Source organism: Lonchura striata, chromosome 2 (genome assembly GCF_050655825.1).
Source record: "Lonchura striata isolate lonStrDom1 chromosome 2, ASM5065582v1, whole genome shotgun sequence".
NCBI lineage: Eukaryota > Metazoa > Chordata > Aves > Passeriformes > Estrildidae > Lonchura > Lonchura striata.
The window spans coordinates 23,503,603-23,524,880 of record NC_140704.1 but is presented as its reverse complement, the minus strand read 5'-3'; the positions used below and the strand labels follow the sequence as shown (position 1 = coordinate 23,524,880).

General features: G+C 36.6%; 1 protein-coding gene across 4 annotated transcripts; it reads left to right on the top strand.

Annotated features, from left to right (window-relative positions):
- Positions 1-112: 112 nt before the first annotated feature.
- KRIT1 (KRIT1 ankyrin repeat containing) lies at positions 113-21,232 on the top strand. 4 transcript variants are annotated; one of them, XM_085573103.1, is made up of 19 exons: positions 113-239; positions 1,288-1,360; positions 1,662-1,741; positions 2,278-2,399; positions 2,667-2,826; positions 3,930-4,022; positions 4,977-5,106; positions 7,203-7,446; positions 7,733-7,848; positions 8,266-8,409; positions 9,502-9,658; positions 9,925-10,032; positions 11,669-11,825; positions 13,916-14,067; positions 14,686-14,852; positions 16,685-16,772; positions 18,413-18,619; positions 18,924-19,040; positions 19,501-21,232. In XM_085573103.1, exons 4-19 carry the CDS (start codon positions 2,298-2,300, stop codon positions 19,567-19,569), a joined length of 2,211 nt encoding a protein of 736 aa, XP_085429229.1. In that variant the 5' UTR covers positions 113-239; positions 1,288-1,360; positions 1,662-1,741; positions 2,278-2,297; the 3' UTR covers positions 19,570-21,232. The 4 variants fall into 4 exon arrangements, with proteins under 4 accessions (XP_085429229.1, XP_031359691.1, XP_021407350.1 ...); XM_031503831.3 differs by lacking the exon at positions 1,662-1,741; XM_021551675.3 differs by lacking the exon at positions 1,662-1,741 and having other exon boundaries at positions 1,288-1,610.
- The last annotated feature ends 46 nt before the right edge of the window (positions 21,233-21,278 follow it).

The window sequence follows — 21,278 nt, the reverse complement described above, 5'->3', positions numbered from 1 at the left end:
CCCGGCCCGGCCCGCAGCTCCGCCTGCGGTCAACAACCGGCGGCGGCAACACAAGTTCAGGCCGCCGACCCGGAAACTCATCGGCAACCGAGGCCCGCGGGGCTCCGACGGGAAGCGGATCCGCGCCGGGGGAGGGAGCGGGGCGGGGACGGGGCGGAGCAGGCCGGGACGCGGGGCCTGGGCGGCGGGCGCGCCGGGAGGATGCGGCGGGCAGGCGGCGGCAGGCACCACCGAGGAAGGCAAGGCAGGCAGGGCGGGAGTGGGGCCGGGGCGACCTCCCTCACCCCGGTCCGACCTCCCTCACCCCGGTCCGGGGCGGTCCTGAGAGCAGGGGAGCCGCTCCCTCCCGCCGGGGACTGCGGGAGCACCCCTCGGGGGCCGCTGCCCGGCGGCTGGGCGCGGCCGGGGGAGTTCGGGGCGTTTCCCGGCCGGGCGGTGCGGGGCCGGAGGTGTCGGGGCGCGGGGCCGCCTCGCGCCCGTCGTCCTCCGGCAGCCCGCGGGGAGGCAGCCCTGCCCTGAGGGCTTCCGACGGCCCCGGCCTCCCTCCTCCCTGGCGGGCTGGCGCGGCCGGAGTCCCGGAGGGAGCCGCCCTCCGCCTCGTCCCGGCGGGTCCTGCGGGAGGCGGGGAGGCCGGCGGTTCTGGGAGAAGCCTGGGGGAGGCGTGTGCCTTCGACCGGCAGCCTTTGGAGCGGGGCCGCGTTGTTAGCGCCCGGCTTTGGTCAGAATCAGTTCGCGGTGGTGTCTTCTGAAGCCGGTTTTTTTTATTGTCACATCCTTAGGGCACGCACCCCCTCCCCGCCCCCTTCGTCCTCACTTTTTGTTTTCTGGAGTCATATTGCAAGTCTCAGCGCTGTCAGTTTCACGGATATGCGCATTCTGCACTGGATTTAGTGCAGAGCAGTGGCAGAAGGGAGTTCACCCACTGCTCGTTCACCTGTCCCACCACCTGTCATCCAGGCGACCCGGTCGTACCAGTGCAGGTTCCTACCACACAGGCCTTTGACTCTGTGTATCCAAGCATGTGTAAGGAAACCCAAAGAGCAGGCCTTTCCCCGCTGTGTATGAGGGATGGTTGTTTCTTTATCCTAAAGGAGGAATTCTTGTATGTCAGCATGTTGCTTATTTAATGTTTTTTGACGCTACTGTAATGCAAATTAGCTCTTTCTCTTCAGATGTTACACTGTTCACATACCATCACTGAATCCTCTAACTAATGTATTTATCCTAACTGATGGTGAAAATATCCATGCTATTATTTATGTTGAGGTTTTTTCAATATCTTTTCAGGTAGCCTTGATCCCAGGAAAAATACTGGACTAAGGGCATAGAAATCTGAAGACCTCTGTTTCTTCTAGAAGAGGTGGAGATGCTAGAAACACTAACATTTAAAATATGTGGAGGAATTAATCTGCAAAAAGCATGTGCTTACTGGTGCTATGGAATGAAGGGGTGTTCATTTGCAGATGAAGAAAATGATCAGCTGGAAGGTGGAAATGGTCAGACATAACCTTCTTTCTGGAAGCTGATGTGATTTTGCTTTAGGAGGTTTTCCATATAATTTCCATACAATTTTGTGATTTTAGGAATTGTCACCTTGGTTTAATAGAAGGGTAAGCAAAGCTTTTTCTTAAATCTAAATGCTTCTGTTCATTTTTTTTCAGAAACTAAAGATATATTCCTTTCAAAAGCTCGATTTGAATGAATTGTGCACCAGTTTGCAGCCCCACTGAAATAAAACTAAGTAAATGAATCCATATTGTAGTTTATTTTTATCAGCTTTGTTACTTGGCTGTAGGCAAGACTGTGTTCTACTTTGCAGGGGGGGATGAAAGCCAGGTATTTTCTTGAAATCCATGTGGAACTCATAGAAGTGCAATACTTCTTACAGCACAATTTTTAAATGACAGTGCTTATCATTTTGAAATGGCTTTCTTTTTCAATTTCATGTCTTTTCCAGAGTTCAAAATTTCTTTGGCCTTTTGTCTGGTTTGCAAAATGGGGAAGATAGTTACAAAGTGGAAAAAAAATACATTACTTTTATTTTAAAGATAGGTTAGAGAACAAGCTTATTTGTATCAAGTCTATATGATGTTCTATTTTCCCCTTTCATTAAAAGGAAGCAGAATTATATCAGCCATTGGCATTTCTCCAGCTAAAGAACAATAAATGAATAATGCAAAGAATCAGTGGATATGAGCACTGCATCCTGAAGTTTAGTGTGGTGTTGGATGTTTCTTTCAGCTGAACGTTTTCTTCCTGTTTATTCATTATTTCCAGTGATAAAGTAAGAAGGAGAGATGGGAAATCCAGAAAACATTGGAGATGCATATGTTGCTGTGATTCGTCCAAAAAATACTGCTAGCCTCAATTCTCGGGAATATCGAGCTAAATCCTATGAAGTAAAGCTATTTCTTTTCTTTATGTATTAGTTTTTTGGCTTTTTAAATAGTGTAGTAAATATGTAATAATAGAAGAGAATGTAGGCTTGTCTTTTTAGTCTGCTGCAGAGGTCATTCTGACTTCGCCATTCTGCCCCTCAACATTTAGTACTTCTTGGATTTTGTTACTACTTTTACAGTGGCATAATAAATAATAATTTTTTTTTTAAAGTTCTGTGCTTCTTTCAGCTGTGCTTAAACTTCTTTTGTTTCATTATTGTTTGAAAGATTCTGCTTCTTGAAGTTCCCATTGAAGGCCAAAAGAAAAAAAGAAAGAAAGTTTTGCTGGAAACTAAACTTCAAGGAGGCACTGAGATAACCCAGAGCATCTTGGATTATGTATTAGAAACCACCAAACCAATTTCACCAGCCAATCAGGGTATTAAAGGTAAAACCATTTTAATGTAATATACTATTGATAGCACTATAATTTTTCTTTTAATTGGCATGGCAAAGTTGTGCAAAAGCATGAAATTAGTATAAAGGAAGAAGATACATTTTGAGGTTCTTCAAAAAACCTAAGCCAACTATGCAGCTGAAACCTTTCATGTACTTTTGTTTGTCTTTACCTTCCAAATCTATAAAATTCTTACTAAATGATTGTTAATACATTAATCTTTGTCTGTGCTACTTCTTCACCTCAAGTTTAGATTTATTGCTAAAATTCTTGTAAACCAGATCAAAGCGGCTTTTGTATCCATAACTTCAGCTAAAACTTGACTTGGACTACAGAACTGCTAGATTATTAAGTCAGTTGTTTAGAAAACAGTATCTATATGAAGGTATTTCTAGCATAACTGTATCACTCGCAGATGGAATTTGATAAGTACATTGTTTTCCTTGTTGTTACATAGCTGATCTAGCAAAGAACATCACACTTGTGCTGACAAATTTACAAATTTGTTTTAGCCAGCCTATAACATTTCCAGGTTGGTATAAAGTATAATGACTAAAGGATTTCTGGTCTTTGCTGTGGACTTCATCTCTGTTGTTTACGTGGTAATATGTTGCAGGTGGTGATAGCTGCAGGTGAGTGGATGTAACAGAGCTATTAATGCAGCAAACACAGAATAACAAAAGTAATGCACATAGAGGAATGCCTTCTAAAAGCAAATACTCTGTTCCTTACATAGTTTGGAGAGTTTTAATTTTACTCACTCAGATGGCCCAAGCATTAATTATGCCCAGCTTAGTTTGTACGCTGCTAAAATATGCAGCTGAGGTTGGAAAAGTTCAAAAGAGCTACAGTCACGTAATTTTTTTCATGTTAATGGGTATATACATATTTATTTTTTTAGTTTTTCATATGTATTTAAATTTTCTTCACCTTCTTTAGATTATAGCTTGTAATTGTATTTTTTTCTTCTTAGAAAGTAGGAAGATTGAGTCTGGTAAGCTTTCAGATAGCCAACTCTAGATTTTTCCTTTGTTTTGATGATTCATTAATTGTTTTATGTTTTGTCTGGTTTTTGTTTTTAAATAATGTGCTAGGAAAGCGTGTGGTGTTAATGAAGAAGTTTCCTCTCGATGGAGAGAAGGCAGGCCAGGAGGCATCTCTTTACATTGTTCCAACTGTTGTGAAAGGTAACAGTGAGCATGATTTGTGAAGCTGCACCCATTTTAATAGAAGTTCACTTAAGGAATTCTTTTTTTTTATATAACATATTTAAATTGTATGTATCTGTCTCATTGATATATGATTATAGGTATAATTATATATATATATATAATATACAACATATTTATATAATATATTTTAATATGATATAGGGCTTTTTCTGTATTTAAACATTAAAAGTTGCAGGCAGGTGCAAAACACCCTGAATATTTTAAACTTAGAAGAATTTACTTAAAATCAAGGCAGAAACATTTGGTTTAATGTATTGCCTTTGTTTCTGTAACTATAGCACACTTTTGGTTTAAGCAGTATTTGTGCATTTGATTATATTTCAAAACCACAGGCCTTAACTTGTATAGAATTTGCTGAATGTAACTCTGAGACATCCTACTCAGTTCAGTGTTCTCTACTCAGAGAAGAATAAGTAAGTCTCTAAACAGTAAATAAATTCCTGAGAAAGCTAAGTAAATTACTCGTCTGGAAAGTATTTTTAGAAATATTGAAGTAAAATGTGTGCTTTTGGGGAAACTTCTTCATTTTTGCCTTACTTATAAGACTTGATAAAACCTATCAAATAGATACTATTGTGGACTTACCAGTACCAATACATACCCCTGCTAGTCCTGAGTCATCTTCCTTTTTTTTTTTATTGGTAACAGGATGCATTTAACATTTATTCCTCAAATGAACCTGGTCACACTGATGGAATAATGACAGAATATGTAGGGGTTTAAAGCTAACCTGTTGGATTGTGAATTGCTATATAAGGATTGTATGTAATTGCTATCAGTTATTATTTGGAGAAAATTAAGTCACTCCAGTCTAAAGTTAGAGTATAGTCTTAATTAGGCATGTATTACTACAAAGGGAAAATAAGATTATTCTCACTCATGTGTCTTCAGAGAATGTTTCTTTTTTAGATAATACAAAATATACATACAGTCCTGGATGCCCTGTGTTCTACTGTTTTCAAGACATCATGAGAGTCTGCAGTGAATCCAGCACACACTTTGCTACGCTTACTGCAAAAATGTTAATTGCCTTGGATAAGTAAGAGACACCATCAGTAAAAATACATTAAAATTAGAAGTTTGATATTTTATATCAAAATATAAATATATATTTAAAAGATAATTTGTCAATGTAACACATAGTTTTTATAGCATTCTTGTGGTTAAGAAGGAAATCATGGTATTTTCTTCATGTTTATCAGAAATGGAAACCTTGACAACATATTTCTAAAAGTCTTTTAGCAAACTCAAGAATGGTGTGTTTATCTAAATCACGTAGCTTTTGGAAATTCACGCTCACGGTGAATGTTTTTGTAAAATCATAATGTTTAATCTTATGTAAATGACATAATTGTCATTTGAGTAAGAACATTTGCCAGAGTGTAGTAAAAATGTCCTGTAATTGTATACCATTAAAATTTGCATTTAAATTAAGTCTCCCTGTAGAAAGGGAGTGCATCCTCCCCAGATACACAAATTTATTTGCAGTAGGGAATTAACTTTCAGAAAGGTGATTAATTGTTTAGCCAGATTTATAGTAGTTTGAAATTTGAATGCATGAACAGTTGTTTTGGTGGGATTTTTTTGTTGTTTTGGGTTTTTGTTGTTTTTTTTTAATGTACCCTTAACCAAGAAATACAAGACACACTTATTTGCAGTAATAAAGTTAGCTGAAACCTCTGGCTAATGTAAAAAATCATGCTACAGGCTATTACCCAAAAGATCCTGTGTGTAGGGTTTTTACAGTTTATTAGTAGAGTTGTAGTATTTCCATGTATACCATCATACCAGTTAAATTTATTTGCTGCTTGCTGAATGCCTTCAGGCTCTAAGTTCTGCTTTGAAGTGTTTCAAGCCTCACAAGAAGCCTTGGAAGTATAATACTTTATATATATATAATATAACAGTTTATACTTTTTATTCTCTGTGTACATAATCTGAAACAATACTTCTCGAAGATTCAAACTGCCATAACTATTTTATCTACCAAATATTTAGAGAAAATGTCTGAAAATACCTTAGAAGATGTTTATAGCACAATGACTACAATTTTACTGTTCTTTCTGCCAGGGCCATGAGTAAGTGAAGAGAATGTTGCTTTTGCAGGACATTATAGCTTGGATTTAGGACTTAAAAATAGGCCTAAGCATATGCACTGACCTGCAGGTTAACTTCTGCCATCCTTACATATGATTCTGGGACAGACAAGATCCAAGTGGTCTGTCAACGGATATCCAAAGCATGTACTTACTTCTCTTTCTTCTATTTCCAGGCTTAATCACTAAACAAAATGTATTGTATTTCAGCAAAGCACATTTTTACCTCAGGCTTGTGAGAAAGCATGTGCAGAAACCTAAATACAAACCTGGCTTTAGACCTTTAATGTACCACTTAATACAACACTGAAACAATTTAACAATTCAGTAGAAATGTATTTATCCAAAACTTGAGCTTGTCCTGAGCCCTGTGTTGTATTGCATATGTGGTAGGAAAAATGCAGCAGGTGTACAGTACTGACTTCCCCGGTAGCACAGAATAAGAGCACTCTAAAGCTCTCCTGTACTGTCAGTAGGAGTGCACTGAGAAGAGAATAAACTTTAGCAGAGCTTTATAAAAAGGCAGGTGGTAGCTTATGTGAGAGAGACTAAGCGGTTTGGAAACTGAACCTTCTGGTTTGCTGCCTTTTCCTGTCTTTCCCTAATGAAACACGTGAGTTGAAAAGCTTGTCAGTAAAGATATTGAAACTTGCCCTTAAAAAAAACTGCCTTAAGTTTCAAAATTTTCTCAGAGTAGTAATGCTAATAAACTGAAAGTAAATGAAATGTTGGTGTGGTTTTGTGGTTATAACCCATGTTATTCTTACTGTATAATTTCCTTCTCTTTGAGTTTGCATCCACACAAAATTGAACAAATACAACTGTTTAACTGAGTGTAGTTAACAAATTTCACATTCAGGGAGTAGTTTAGTGTTATAAAATTGGCTGTGCAAAATATATTTATTTATTTATTTATTTATTTAATTCTAATGTGTGATTATCATATATTCAATCCCTAATCAATCAAAATAAAGGACAGCATGGCCAAAATGATAATTTTCTACCTGAAAATTAATTACTTGCCCGTTCTCTCCTGCAGGTGGTTGGATGAACGGCATACCCAGTCTCACTCCATCCCAGCTTTATTCAGACCATCTCCTCTTGAAAGAATTAAAACAAATGTAATAAACCCTGCCTATGCTATAGAACCTGGTCAAACAGAGAGCTCATTGCACATGGGTTATACTGCCCTGGAAATAAAGAGTAAAATGCTGGCATTGGAGAAAGCAGATATGTGTATCTATAATCCTTTGTTTGGATCTGACCTTCAGTATACCAACAGGGTAAGAACTGTATTTTCATTTTGTATTTTGAAACATAAATACATTTTCATTTTAGAGTTCATTCATTTATTTGATATGAGTGTGTGCTCACATCAGAGTTGTTTATTTAGCAGTAAGTGTGCACTAGTTTTTAAAATCCTCATATTCGATCATAATTCTCCCTTATTATAAAATGTTACTGTCATAACTTTGGTTTCAAGAGAATACCTGACACCAGAATGGGGGATTGTGTAGCCAAATCTCAGTAAGATATTTTTTCAGTTGTGTTTAAATTATGTCTTCACAGGTTGACAAGGTTGTAATAAATCCATACTTTGGCCTTGGAGCCCCGGACTATTCAAAGATTCAGATTCCTAAAAGAGAAAAGTGGCAACGTAGCATGAGCAGTGTCACAGAGGACAAGTATTATGTTACATTCCTTTTTCATTAATGGATAATTTTGTTTTGTTTTATTACAGTAGCACTTGGTAGACTTAAAATGAGCTTCCTATTACCTTATGTTTCACTGTAGAGATACATATTTTAAATGAAATTCTATTTGACATCTTAATGTATTGAAATACAGTAGTTAAAGGATGAATCAAGAAAGGTATAAATTATAAACATTAGAGAAGCATTTATTATTCTAATAAATACAGCTGTGGCTTGATTTCTGCATGACAAAAAACCTATTTGTATGAATACTGGCACATTTTAGCTGCATGAACTTCTCTTTTATTCTTCATGTAGATGTATGGTTAGTGCTATAAAAAGTTGATGTTCTCAACAATTGTAATATTTCTGAATGTTTTTTTTCCTTCTTCCCTTTTTAATTCATAGGGAGCACCAGTGGGTAGATGATTTCCCTCTTCACCGCAGTGCTTGTGAAGGAGACTCTGATTTACTAAGTCACCTTCTGGATAAAAAGTTTTCTGTTAATCAGTTGGATAGTGACCACTGGGCACCAATCCATTATGCATGCTGGTGAGTAAAAGCATAGTTTTTCCAAACAAGTGCATTCTAGCTGTCATAATTCTTTAGCGCTATCATTTATGTAATTTATCAGCCTCCAAAAGAAGAAATAAAAAAAAACTCTAGACTTTTCATGCTTTTGTTATAATATATGCTAGTGTTAGTGCTCTTTCTCTTTCTGAAGAGAAACATTGCTTCAGGTTTTGAGATAATTTTAATTTGAATGGTTTCTGGGGAGACCAGTTGTGGAGATCATGTCATCAATTACTTATTGCTTCTTGTATCTCTCCTGACTATTCTAATTCCTGCTGGAGGCACTGGGTCCAGTTTAGCATGGTAACCTTCACAGTCTGTGTTGGCTTAAGCCTGTGAGCAGTTTTACAGCACAGCAGTAGCTGACCTGAGCATGTTTTGGTGCTGGACACCCTTTAAGTGGGAACCTGGACTAGGTGATTTACAGAGGTTAATATGTCTGACTATAACTCTGTGATTTAATCTGTAAGTGCTTGAAAGTTTTTCTCGGTCATAAAAATGCTTTTGTTTTATCTTTATGGAAGTTAGTCTTTTGTATATATAGTGGTCAATATGTCTGATGATAGAAATAACATGATAATCAAACTTGATTATAAAAAGCCCTCATTCTTACTTACTTTTTAGTGTTTGTCAGAAAGTTTGTAAATACTTTATACATCAAATATACACAGGAGTTACCAGTTATAAGCATGGGGGTTAAGAATCCTCAGGAGCCATCTGCTTGACAAGCAGAAGCTGAACTCTGATTCTCACACTCATTTTTTTCCAGACAAAGCTGGACTCTCTTCTGCCATGACTGAATTGCTGCAACTAGGCAAACTTAGATAGCTTAAAGCAAGATTCAGTTTGTCTATCATTAATCCAATCAATGCTTATTAGACCAGTGATTACCAAAGATGTGTAGAACTGATATTAATTTCTACAAACTTATTATGTTCCATTATATCTGGAGAAATTAGAAAGCTAAAAATGCTTCAGTGTGGAAAAAAAATACTTTTTCATATATAGGACCATCTGAAAAAAAAAAATTATATATTTGCTATGTGTGTTCTGATTCAAACATGTCTGCAGGTATGGAAAAGTTGAAGCCACTCGAATGCTGTTGGAGAAAGGGAAATGCAATCCAAATCTTTTAAATGGTCAACTAAGCTCTCCTCTTCATTTTGCTGCTGGAGGTGGACATGCTGAAATAGTACAAATTCTACTAAATCATCCTGAAATTGACAGGGTAAGTTCTGTTTGTGTATAGAAATAGCAGATTTAGGAATAGTTTCTAGCTTGTGTATGAGAAATATTTTGGTGACAGATCAATGATCTTCTTCAGAAATTACTGAAAAACAGTTAAATGTTTTTGATTACCTCTGCTTTTCCCATTGTGTATCAATTAAATGTTTGAACTCTGATATCAAGGATTTTAATTATCTCAAAAATACGTAAATATTTACCTGTCTCCAGTGAAATCAATGTAGAATTAGTGTTTCTGTTTGTTTGTAGCACATTACTGATCAACAAGGAAGATCTCCGCTGAATGTCTGTGAAGAAAACAAACAAAATGAGTGGGAAGAAGCTGCAAAACTACTGAAGGAAGCCATAAATAAACCTGTATGAGTTTATTTTCTAAATATTTTAAAGTTTATAGTTAATTTACACTTAATCTTTTAGAAGAGCTAGAGTCACTTCTGGCTGTTACTGGAAATGTGCAGCACATTGAAATTGTTAGTGGAAATATTGGCAAACTGGCATTTTGTCTCTTTAAATGTTTCTGTTCTGTTTCATGGCTCAAGAAATACATGCAAGACATGTAAACATGAGGCTCCAATTTATTTGTAGGAGCATCACGTCAGCTACTGATTTTATGTCTAATTTTGACCATGCAACCATCAGCTCTTTATGCATTCTTATCTTATATGTTGATAAGCAGGAGCATTCATCTGGCTAAAGGTAGGCTTCTATGAAATAGGCTTTTCGTCAGTTAGTGCAGGGATTTAGCCAGGATAGGAGACGAAATTTACAATGTAATTCCTCTTCTCCTGAAGTAGATTTAAAAATTAGTCAAATGATATAAGCCCAGTTGCTTATTTTCCTTGCCTTCAGATGCAACCTATATCCCTGTAAGTAGGTGGTAGTAAACCTGTCATTTTTTTCAAGATGTTTTAAATTATCTTGATTTCACTCTGCATGAGTGATTTCCAAAATAATTAAGGAAGGACCTGACCTTTATTTTAAGGATCTTACGTGGTGGATCATGTGAAGGTGTGTCTAATTCTCTAAAGGCTAATGGAATAGTTTTAAGTAGATTTCAGTGTGTCATGCATGATGTTATGTTGCTACTTATTACTATTTAATTAATACAATATATAAACTCCCCCTATAAACTACTGCAATAGGAATGATGGTGACTACTGCAGCAAAAATAAACTGATGTTTTCCATTCCGACCTCATTTTCAATCAGTTGTCCTTTTCCAAATCATCCATGTTTTTTTTCAGAAGTTTTTAGGAACTCAATTCTTGATGACTTAGTAGATTTGAGGAAGAGAAATAACAAATTCCTGAATTGTTTTTTTTCAAGCAGCTGAAACATCTAATCTGTTACAGAAATGAAAAAAAGACATTTTATTGATTTATGACTTGTGTATGTATGCTTTAAGCACCTGATTTATGCTTATGTATGTCTTTCAGGAGACATACTGTAGGCTCACATGCAATTTAGTGAAAGCTATGGGAGTTCTGAAGGGGAAAATGATTTATTATAGATAAGATTTATTTTGATTCTATTACAGGAACACTATAAGACTTAGTGAGATTGTATTCTTGCAGCAGGTTCTGAGTAAAGAGTGGTGCTTCCCTCTAAAAATAAGTATTTTTAGTATAGAGTGGAAAAATTCATAACCCACCAGTAATAACAAAGTGAACGTTTTGGGATATGCATAGGCAGCTGAGCCCAGATCCCTCGGAGAACTTTTAAATACCTACTTGCCTTTGAATTGAAAAGAAGTCCTCAGAATACCAGCAAGATCTTTCTTGGAGTTACTGCTGTAAACAACACAGTATAAGAACTTCACAGAACATGAAACAAGCAATTTGGATAAATAATAAATATGCAGGAGTTGTGAAATGTTCTTTTTCCCAACATTATAGATGTTGCTGATAAATGGTAAAACTGCTTCCCTCTCTAGAAACACAAACAAAAAGGATTTTAACAGATTGTTTGTTTAATATGTTCCCATTTTTATGTAGTATGAAAAGGCACGAATTTATCGCATGGATGGGTCATATCGCTCTGTCGAGCTGAAACACGGAAACAACACAACTGTCCAGCAAATCATGGAGGGCATGCGCCTGTCTCAAGAAACTCAGCAGTATTTCACTATCTGGATCTGTTCTGAGAACCTCAGTAAGTAAAAGGGACATACTTGGGGGTTTATCACAGTTTATTTCTGTTCGCCTTTAGGAAAAAGTAATACTGTCTTGGGAGAGTAGGAGACATGCTCTTTGCTTCACAGCCTCATGTCTCCAAACTGCTTTCAGAGCTGTGGAGAGCTTCTCTGTTTTAGCTCTTACTTTGGCTACTCTAAATAGGTCTGACTCTATCACTCTGGCATCTGTAATGTATTTCATCCAGGAAGATGAGGCTCTTCCAGGTTGACTTTCTGTTACAGGGCACTTTGCCTATCATAGGCCTTACTAGTAGCTTATCCTGGTTTTATCCTTATTTTTCTTCCCAGACTATCTCAATTTGGATGTAGTTGTTTTTACCATTGTTTAGTCTTTTTATAACTTTTTATAATTAAAGATGATTAATATTTTTCCATTAGGTCCTTTAATCATATGAATTTCCCTGTGATTTACACCGAAATAATTTTTGATAAATAAGTTTTCAAATATATTAGATGGGAGAAAATTCTGATGTAAAATGTCACATTTATATTTATGGTATTTTTTGGTATTTCTGATTTAAATACAAAAGCTATTATAGTTTTTATTTGAGATATATACTAGAAAATAAATAGAAGCCCAAAAGAGTCATTGAGTGTGGTTGGGTATTTTCAGATAATGTGGGCAATGGTTCTGCTGCAACAGGATAGCTATGGGACAGGTTGTGGATTACAAAGCTTAGTTCAGGTCTGGTAGGATACTGTGTTGACAGTGTCATTAACACAGAAGCCTTGCATTTAAAATTTTATTTACTTTTGCCGGTGCTCTGCTACAGTGGTATTGTTACTTATTTTTTTAAAGTAGCTCTAATTACTCCAGGAAATATTTTCTTTATTTTTCTTTAATCTTTTTCTTCCAGTGTCATACCATTGGCCTTTTTACTTTGTTGTATGCCACATGACTACTGTAACCCTCAGTTAAACATAGATGTTAATGTGAAGAAATGTTTGAGGGTTAAAGTCTTGCTGCTTTTGCCTTTTCTAAATATGTATGTAATGTTTTCATAGAATCATTGAGGCATTGCCCTTGCATTTGTGGGGAAGAGTTCACTGACAATTGTTTGTGTAACAACAAGTAATTCTCTAGCTATTGAGCTTAGATCTGAAAATTAGCTCCTGATTTATGGCTTCAAACAATTAATGGACAAATTTCATTATAAAATATGTTGCAGTTTGTGTACAACTGTAAGGACAGTAGGTTTCTTGCTTGTAGAACAGATGAGGCTTTTCTGTGTTTGAATGTAAGATGGTTAAGTTAAATGAACAGATTGTTCCCAGTGAAAGATGTTGCCCTATAATGTCTCCATTTACGCTTTTCATATAATGTGAAATGGAGTGTGAAAGCCAGAGCAGTGAGGATAAGGCATATACAGCCTCCTAAAATCCAGCTCTTAGGAAAAGCCAAGCAATAATCCAAGGATAGGCAGGGTGAATGAGTAAGCCAAAGATACAGATTCTAGTACATAGTAGGACTGTAGCTGAAAGCTCTGTATTAATTTCTCAGCACTCATACACAAGAGAGCATGAAACAAAGATTGACTTTAGCTTGTTAAGAATCAAAACATTTTACAGATTAAAAAGAATATCTGTTCTGAAAAGTTTATGGTTTTTACATATATGTACAAAAAGGGCAAATACATTTCTAAGATAAATTATATCTGTATTCTTCTGTCAGGAATAAGATTATTGGACTTTGTATTTCTGCCATAATAATAGAGACAACAATCTCTCATGCTTTATTATTGTGTTTTTAAGTCAGTCTTGGTACTCCATTACATTTTTAAATAGTACTTCACTCCTGAGAAACTGAAAATAATGAAGTTTTCAACACTATTGCATTTAGTGAATAGATGCTAAGAGTTTTGTCAATAAATCCATATTTTCAAAACCTTTTCTATATAGCAGTTTATTAAACAGAGGGAAAACATTTGTTAATGAGTTCTCAATTTCAGGTACTCTGGGTTTGGTGCAGCATTTAATCATTTATGTGTGTGTGTATGTGCTGGGTTATTCTGTTTGTTTATTTAGAAAAAAACCTGTTATTTTTCAGGTCTCCAGCTGAAGCCGTATCACAAGCCTTTACAGCATATTCGAGACTGGCCTGAAATATTCACTGAACTGACAAACTTGGATCCTCAAAGAGAAACTTCACAGCTTTTCCTGAGAAGGGATGTGAGACTTCCACTAGAAATAGAAAAAAAGGTCAGCACTTGGAAGTGAATGAAACTATGATCAGACTCAGAACACTTGGACTGTCAACACTCAGTGTGTATAGTGATTGTAGTAATTTCCAAACTTATTTAAACCTGACATCTCATTTTCTGTAATGGTCTGAGTCTTCACATTCTTCCCTTCCTCTCTCTTGCCTTCCTGCCATCTCTTTGTTCTCTCTCTCTCACCCTCTGAGTTGGGTTTATTCAATGTCTCCATGTGTCAGTCTCTGTCATACAGCTAAAAAAAACCTGTCTGATTTTCTTTCTTGTGCTGTTGTTTTTAGTTATTTAATTGGTCAATTTCAATGGGAATATTCAAACATACTACTGAAAATGAATTTATGGGGGAAAAAATCCACAGATAGCAGTATTTCTGTGAACTTTTTGATTGGCATGGTGTGCTAGTTGCCTTTTGTGTGTTAGATCAGTGAAGTGTTGAAGTCAATGTAAAACAATGCTTCTATTACAAAGCACCACTAAAATGTACACTTCAGTCAGGATCACACCCTTGTCTTCTGTCTCTGAATCAGTGAGAAATGCTATTCATAGTTTCTAAGCTTATTTTCCTTTTTATAAAGAAATCACATTATTTAAATCTTTTTAACAGATTGAAGATCCATTGGCTATTCTTATACTTTTTGATGAGGCCAGATATAATTTACTGAAAGGTTTTTATACATCACCTGATGCAAAGCTGATTACACTGGCAAGTCTGCTTCTACAAATAGTCTATGGAAATTATGAGAGCAAGAAACATAAACAGGGCTTTCTAAAGTAAGTATGTGTTTAAAATTTAAAATTATGGGTTAGATTAAGTATTTTTAGATAGCACTTCCTATGGAACCCTCAGACTTTAGGTATGGTATATTTGTTGGTTTTCTTCATCACTGAACTATAGTTCAGAGTAACCATGTAACCCTTGTAGCATTAATAGAAGTTGGACATCGTGTGTGAAAACATATTAATCTTAATTATTGCAGTCCTAGACAGAGGATCGGAGATTCTGTGGTGTGTGAAATCTATCCTGAAATACAGTAATGCCAAAAGAAACAACAGTATTAATTTGAAGGGTTCTGACAGGACTGAGGCTTTGGGCAATGTTGAAGAAACATCTTACTGTGGCAGTTAGACCAATGTTTGCGATTAACTTTCCCTCTTTGGACAGACCATGCAGTGATACTGTTTCTCTTCTGTCATTTGTAAGGAGAAATTATGTACTAAATTAGTCAAACCCATAGCACCAGTAGAGCTTAGCCAGATGGTATTTTTCTCTCCCCTTCTCTCTGCATGCCAGCAGAACAGTAGCTGAGCTATTTTGGGATGGTTTGTTCTTCCCACATACATTTCTACAGCAGTATCTGAGCCTATGAGGATTCCAGTTCTCTACTGTGTGCACCTTCACCCCCTGCCATCTCCACCTCACTTCATTCATGGAACAGCATCTGTGCAGTTTTGGAATGCTGCTATACTTCTCATCTTCTCTTATTCACAGCATCAGCTGAGCTGCTTGGCCTGATGGGTTTTTGCATGTATTGCCCTGCAGTTGCACAGCCAGTCTATGGAGCATAAGGGGAACAGGGTTTAAGTGGGACCTCCTATAAGAGTGTGCAGTTCAGTGCAGCTGAGTTTTGTATGAAACTACTCCCTGCTGGCTCCCAGCAGCTGCAGGGTGGTGTTCCTCTCCACACTGAGGCCTATCAGTACTGTGGTTCCAAGTTCATCCTGCCCAATGGACATGTTTGGCTCTACATACAGGACTACCTGCAAAGATGGGTTGGGTTAGATAAAAAGCCATTTAGACACACTTGCTATCCATAATCACATAATTCTTCATATAGATAAAAAGTTTCATAATCTGTTTTTATAGTTGACATAGTTCATTAAAAGATTGGTAATTCCAAAAATACATCCATAGCTGTTGTTTATATGAGAGTATCCTTGACCTTAAAGATCTGATGAACTCTCCTGTGCAGGGTTTTTGCTTGGCAGATCATACATACTGTCAAATACAGCTTAAATAGGTTGCATCACTAGGTCTTGAGACTGTCTTAATTGTACATAAAAGTGAACTAGTAAAGGCTCACATTCTTCCTTTTAGTGTTTTTTGCTTCCTGCATTTTGAGTTTTTTAAAAAAGGCAGTTATTGTAAGTAGCTTCTCTTTCATGTCATGTAATATAACTTCAATATGGAAATTGATTGGTCTGAGTTCTTGGTAGTGCTGACTACAGGAGTGGAAGGAAGAATATTTACAGTCTGAAATATGTTCTGAGAATTTTATATGCTGATGTAAATGGCATTTTGTGTATAATTTTGGCTTCCAACCTGGAATTCACCAAACTGCTCTCTAACCAAGAGAGTAATGTGTTCTGCTGGTGTTTCCTCTCCATGCCATGTCCATGATGTGTGACACAGAGTTTATAGCCAGATCTTCATTAACTGAGAATTGCACTGTATCTTAGGAAACCATCTCATCTGATGAGGCAACATAGAGTAGGAGCTGACTGTCTAGCTCAGTATGTGACTTGAAGGTACACTGTGGCAGATATTGTTCTTTTTTCTTACTTTTAATGAAAAACCACTTTGTTCCTCTTTGTGTTTCTCTTAGTGAAGAAAATCTTAAATCTATTGTACCAATAACTAAACTAAAAAGCAAAGCTCCTCATTGGACAAACAGGATACTTCATGAATACAAGGTAAGATAAATAAAAGATAAATAAGCAGGTAGTAGAAAATCCTGTTCTTAAACATTTTTGACTATTTGATTGTCAATTAATGAATAGAAATACTGGTATAAAAAGCTAAAAATGTGTATGTTCTGAATTTCTGGGATTCATTGTGTAATATATTTCTTGTGTAGATACAAATCTCTGTTAGAAGTAAATGTTTGTTACCTCTTTGTTTACCTTCAGTGTTAGCTCTGTATTGGGCCCACTTCCAATTCAGACAAAGGTGTGAAAAAATGTACTATGATTTAAATTTCCATGTCGGTTTGTAGCAATAGATCCCCAAAGTTCTTTTTATCAGTGTAACTTGTGTCTTAGGGATCTGGTAGTGCTGCTGATGTGCACATGCACAAACACACAGACAGACTCCTTTGTTTAGAGCAGTTAATTGAGCAAAAATTTTAAGTATTTTGTACTTGGGCTGCTTGTGTAAAAATGCATCTAACTGAGGGCTGTGGGTCCCAAATGAGATCAGATTAAATTTGTGATCATCACAAATAATTGTGGAAAAAGTAAGGCATGTCAGAAGGAGAACTGTACCAACTGATGTGTGCATCACTAAAGGTAGCTGCCAGGAAACATTGCAGAAGCACCTAGTGAATGTTTTCAAACCTTGCTCCTCTTCTTGAGATGAGATTACTCAGTCATAAACTTTCTTTTGGTGTTCACACCTTTTTTGTCAGAAGTTAGCAGATCATTCCTATCTTTCTAATAGAGATGAAGGAGGGGTGATGGTGGTCTAAGACGATGGTGTAGCAAAGTCGTCTACTCTGTCATCAAATTACATGTAAGAACGAGCATAGCTTTCTTGATTTCTGCTTTTGAGACATTATTTTGGGGTATGGGGCTTGGGGGGAAGGGGAAAGAAGTTGCAATCTTTTGTTCTGAAGATTTTACATGTTACAAGTGGCTGTGTAGAATTCAGGTAAGCTGTAAAGCAGGGTATGGATCCAGAGAGGCTGATCCTGTCTACCACACCCACAGTCATGGCCCCCTAACTGTTGAAGATTTGAAGATTTGTGTTCTCCCTTGTGTCTGTGCCTTCTGATCTTGTCCACGGCCCAACCAATTTTTTATTTGTTAGAGTGGTTGTTATCATTCTGGTTTGAGAAGCACTCCAGCAATAGTTTGTTCTGACTGCTGCATTCTACTGAAGAGGAAGGAACAGATGCCTGTCTCATTCTGAATGAAAGCTCCACTAATGAAAAGATCTGCACCTCTCTTTTGCTTAGAAAAGAAAAAACAATCCATGTTTTTGGAAGGAGGTATTTGCTCATCTTACCATGTCTCACTAGATTGGACTCCTTAAAAGGAGGAAGAATACTTAGTTTTAAGTACTTCTGGGAGAGACAAAGCTGTGGGGCCCTTCAGAGGTTGTGTGTCTGTGCTCAGATTTCCAAGGCTCATATAGGTATCTGGGTTTTACCTCAGTCTCTTCTAGCACTTGAGCCTTTCCATGGCCCTAAGGTTTAATTTAGCTGTAGGAAGATGGCTGATGGGAAGGCACTTTGGAAATAAGCATTTAGTAGGGATTTCACTGAACAGTGGATTTTCTTCAGTCACAACTGTTTGGAAGGACTTGTTGATTGCCATTGTTTCTTTAATTTCAGAATCTCAGCACCAGTGAAGGTGTCAGTAAGGAGATGCATCACCTTCAGCGCATGTTCTTGCAGAATTGCTGGGAAATTCCTACTTATGGAGCAGCTTTTTTCACAGGACAGATATTCACCAAAGCAAGTTCAAGTAGCCATAAAGTCATCAAAGTGTACGTAGGAGTAAATGTGAAAGGGCTTCATCTTCTCAACATGGAAACAAAGGTCAGCTTAAGTGAACTGCCAGTGATAACTATAAAACTTAATTCTCTTTTCTTAAAATCTTTGTAGAGAAATGATTTCCCATCCAACTGTTTAGTTAAACTTGACTGAAAATTTCCAAGATTTTAAGGTCTTATAAGTCACTAACAAAGTCTTGTATTTTTTCACTTTACGAGTTTATGAACTACAACTGTGTTGTGGAATGTAGTGATTTAGATCTGAATCCTGTCTTTGTGAATGAAGGGAAGTTCAGTTTGCAAGTATGGAGGATATTTTCTGAGTGACACTTTCCTACATTTGGTCATAGGCTTTACTTCTCAGCCTGAAGTACGGCTGCTTTATGTGGCAGTTGGGAGATGGAGATACGTGTTTTCAAATCCACAGTCTGGAAAATAAAATGAGCTTTATTGTACATACCAAACAGGTAAGCACTATCATTTTACATCCTTTATGTTCAATTACTTTTTTCCTATATTAGATACACAAGCCTCTTTTCTCTTGAGATTGACCACCCTTGCACAGTATAAAAGAAGCCTAAGCCAAATTCCCACAAATATTATTTTAAAACTTTATTATTAATATTTCAGAATGTTTGCCTGTTTTCTTAGCATGTGAAGCCTTCAAAATTCAAAATACATAAAATATTTCTATAATCATTAGGATAAATATTTTGTTTAATTGAAACTGTTTCTTGCATATGCCCAACCCCTCATTCTCTTTGATTAATTCCAAATACAAAGAGATTCAGAGAGCTGGAGCCAGTAACTTTGTGATCGAAAGTAATGGAGTTTGAGATTCGATAAAGCTGAGAATTGCTTTTGTCACATACATGATTGTCATAGTTCTGAAATGCTGATAGAATTTACTTGCATCCCTTTACACAGGCAGGACTCGTTGTAAAACTCCTGATGAAATTAAATGGCCAGCTAATGCCAACAGAAAGAAACGAGTGATGGAAATGAACAATAGTTATGAGATGGCATCTGATGGCTGAGCAAAAAACAACTTGTTCCTCCTCATAACAGGACTTCCATGTACATGAATTTTCCACAATAGAAAAGTCAATTTGTACAGTTTTTTTAACTTTGTACAGACGCTGCATGGATTATTTTTTTAAAAAAAACTATACAACATATCTATTATTTTTATAAATATTTTTGTGTTTCATATATTAACTATTGTAGGGCTTGAGCTTAACCAATAAAGCTGATGAAATCTAAATGGTTTACCGAGTTTGACGAGCATGAACCCAGTAAAGCTGTTGTTCCCAGAGAAATACGGGACTACCAGTGCCATTAAGCAAGTCTCAGTTAACCTATTTACTTTTCATGTCATTGCGTGGAACATCAAGGAGGTGGTATATGTTGCAGTATTTTGTAGACACCCTGTATTTTTAAGCTATTATTGAAAATATGCTTAAAAGATCAGTTAGACCTTTGAGCAACTACTTTTGATAAACTCTTGGTTTTTATTTGGTTTCTGACAAACAATTTAGCTCACTTTTACTCTTAACTTTCTCATCTTTGTATTAATATTTATTCTAAAATACTGCATGAGGATGCCAAAAGGGAAATACTTTAAATCATTCAGAAGCCATATTGAATGTTTAGCATGCTTGTTTTGTAGAATGGATTTTTACTTTTGCTGTGCAATATAAAATGTATGTATGGAGGAGAGGGAGACAGGGATCTTTGCAGATGAACCTTACTCAGAGGACTTGAGAAAGTTTTATAAATCCTACCCTGGATTGCAACACATATGCAGTAACAGAAGCTTATACAGGAGGTACTAAGTTATTTCTCTTAAATTAATTTTCTTACTGCTTAATTCAGTTTCTTCAGGCTAAAAGCAGTGCAGTATGCAGGAATGAAGATGACAAGGAAGTCAGAAACAGTTTGTAAGCATTCTGCCTGCTCTTTGTAGGGTTCGGGTTCCACAAGTTGGGTCCCAAGTGTAAGGTGGGATTCTATGCAGTCTGAAGCATATCCTTGTATATTAAAATAGAATTTGTAACACAAATCTGTGAAGTTTCTGGTTGTATTTCAGGGTTTTAAGTGCACTTGACTGTTTCTTCCATGTAAACTGCATGCTAAAATGGTGTGCAATATTTTGTAAAAAAAAAAGGTTTTATAAAAAATAAAAATTAGCACTTGCCTCTAAGTTTTCAAATAAAAGCTACAATGAATGTGAAGAACTGTGCTGTTGTATAGTAACTTTACTCATACCTTACTAGTAACTGCAGTTTAAGAAATTAAAGTAATAAGCCGTTAAAAACATGAACAGGAGATTTGTATTTTGTATTCTTCTTAGCAAGCTGTACTTTTCTACTTAAACCTCACAGGCCTAAATAACAGTAAATTTTCATGGATTGTTATGCTTTATTTAAGGTGAATAATGCAGCAGTCAGGTCCTTCATCATGCATCCCTGCTATCACTTGTCACTGGTATCAGAAATACATTTCTCTACGTAGCACTTTCTTAGAAAACTAGAGGAAAATGTTAGGAAGATGTGTCAATTGCCTATATAACAATACTGTCAATATGCCTTATTGCTGTATAGTCCTTTCTGCTAAATTCTTATTTATTACTACCTAATAAATTGTTTGCAACAGGTCATATTTGGTGTCTCTATTTTTGTATCCAGCCTGAAGGTGCCATCAAA

Excerpts from the sequence above, each read along its gene's own strand:
- KRIT1 (XM_031503831.3), top strand. The coding sequence starts at position 2,298 with ATGGGAAATCCAGAAAACATTGGAGATGCATATGTTGCTGTGATTCGT. Across the intron at positions 2,827-3,929 it reads AGCCAATCAGGGTATTAAAG|GAAAGCGTGTGGTGTTAATG; the intron begins GTAAAACCATTT and ends ATAATGTGCTAG. Across the intron at positions 7,849-8,265 it reads AGCAGTGTCACAGAGGACAA|GGAGCACCAGTGGGTAGATG; the intron begins GTATTATGTTAC and ends TTTAATTCATAG.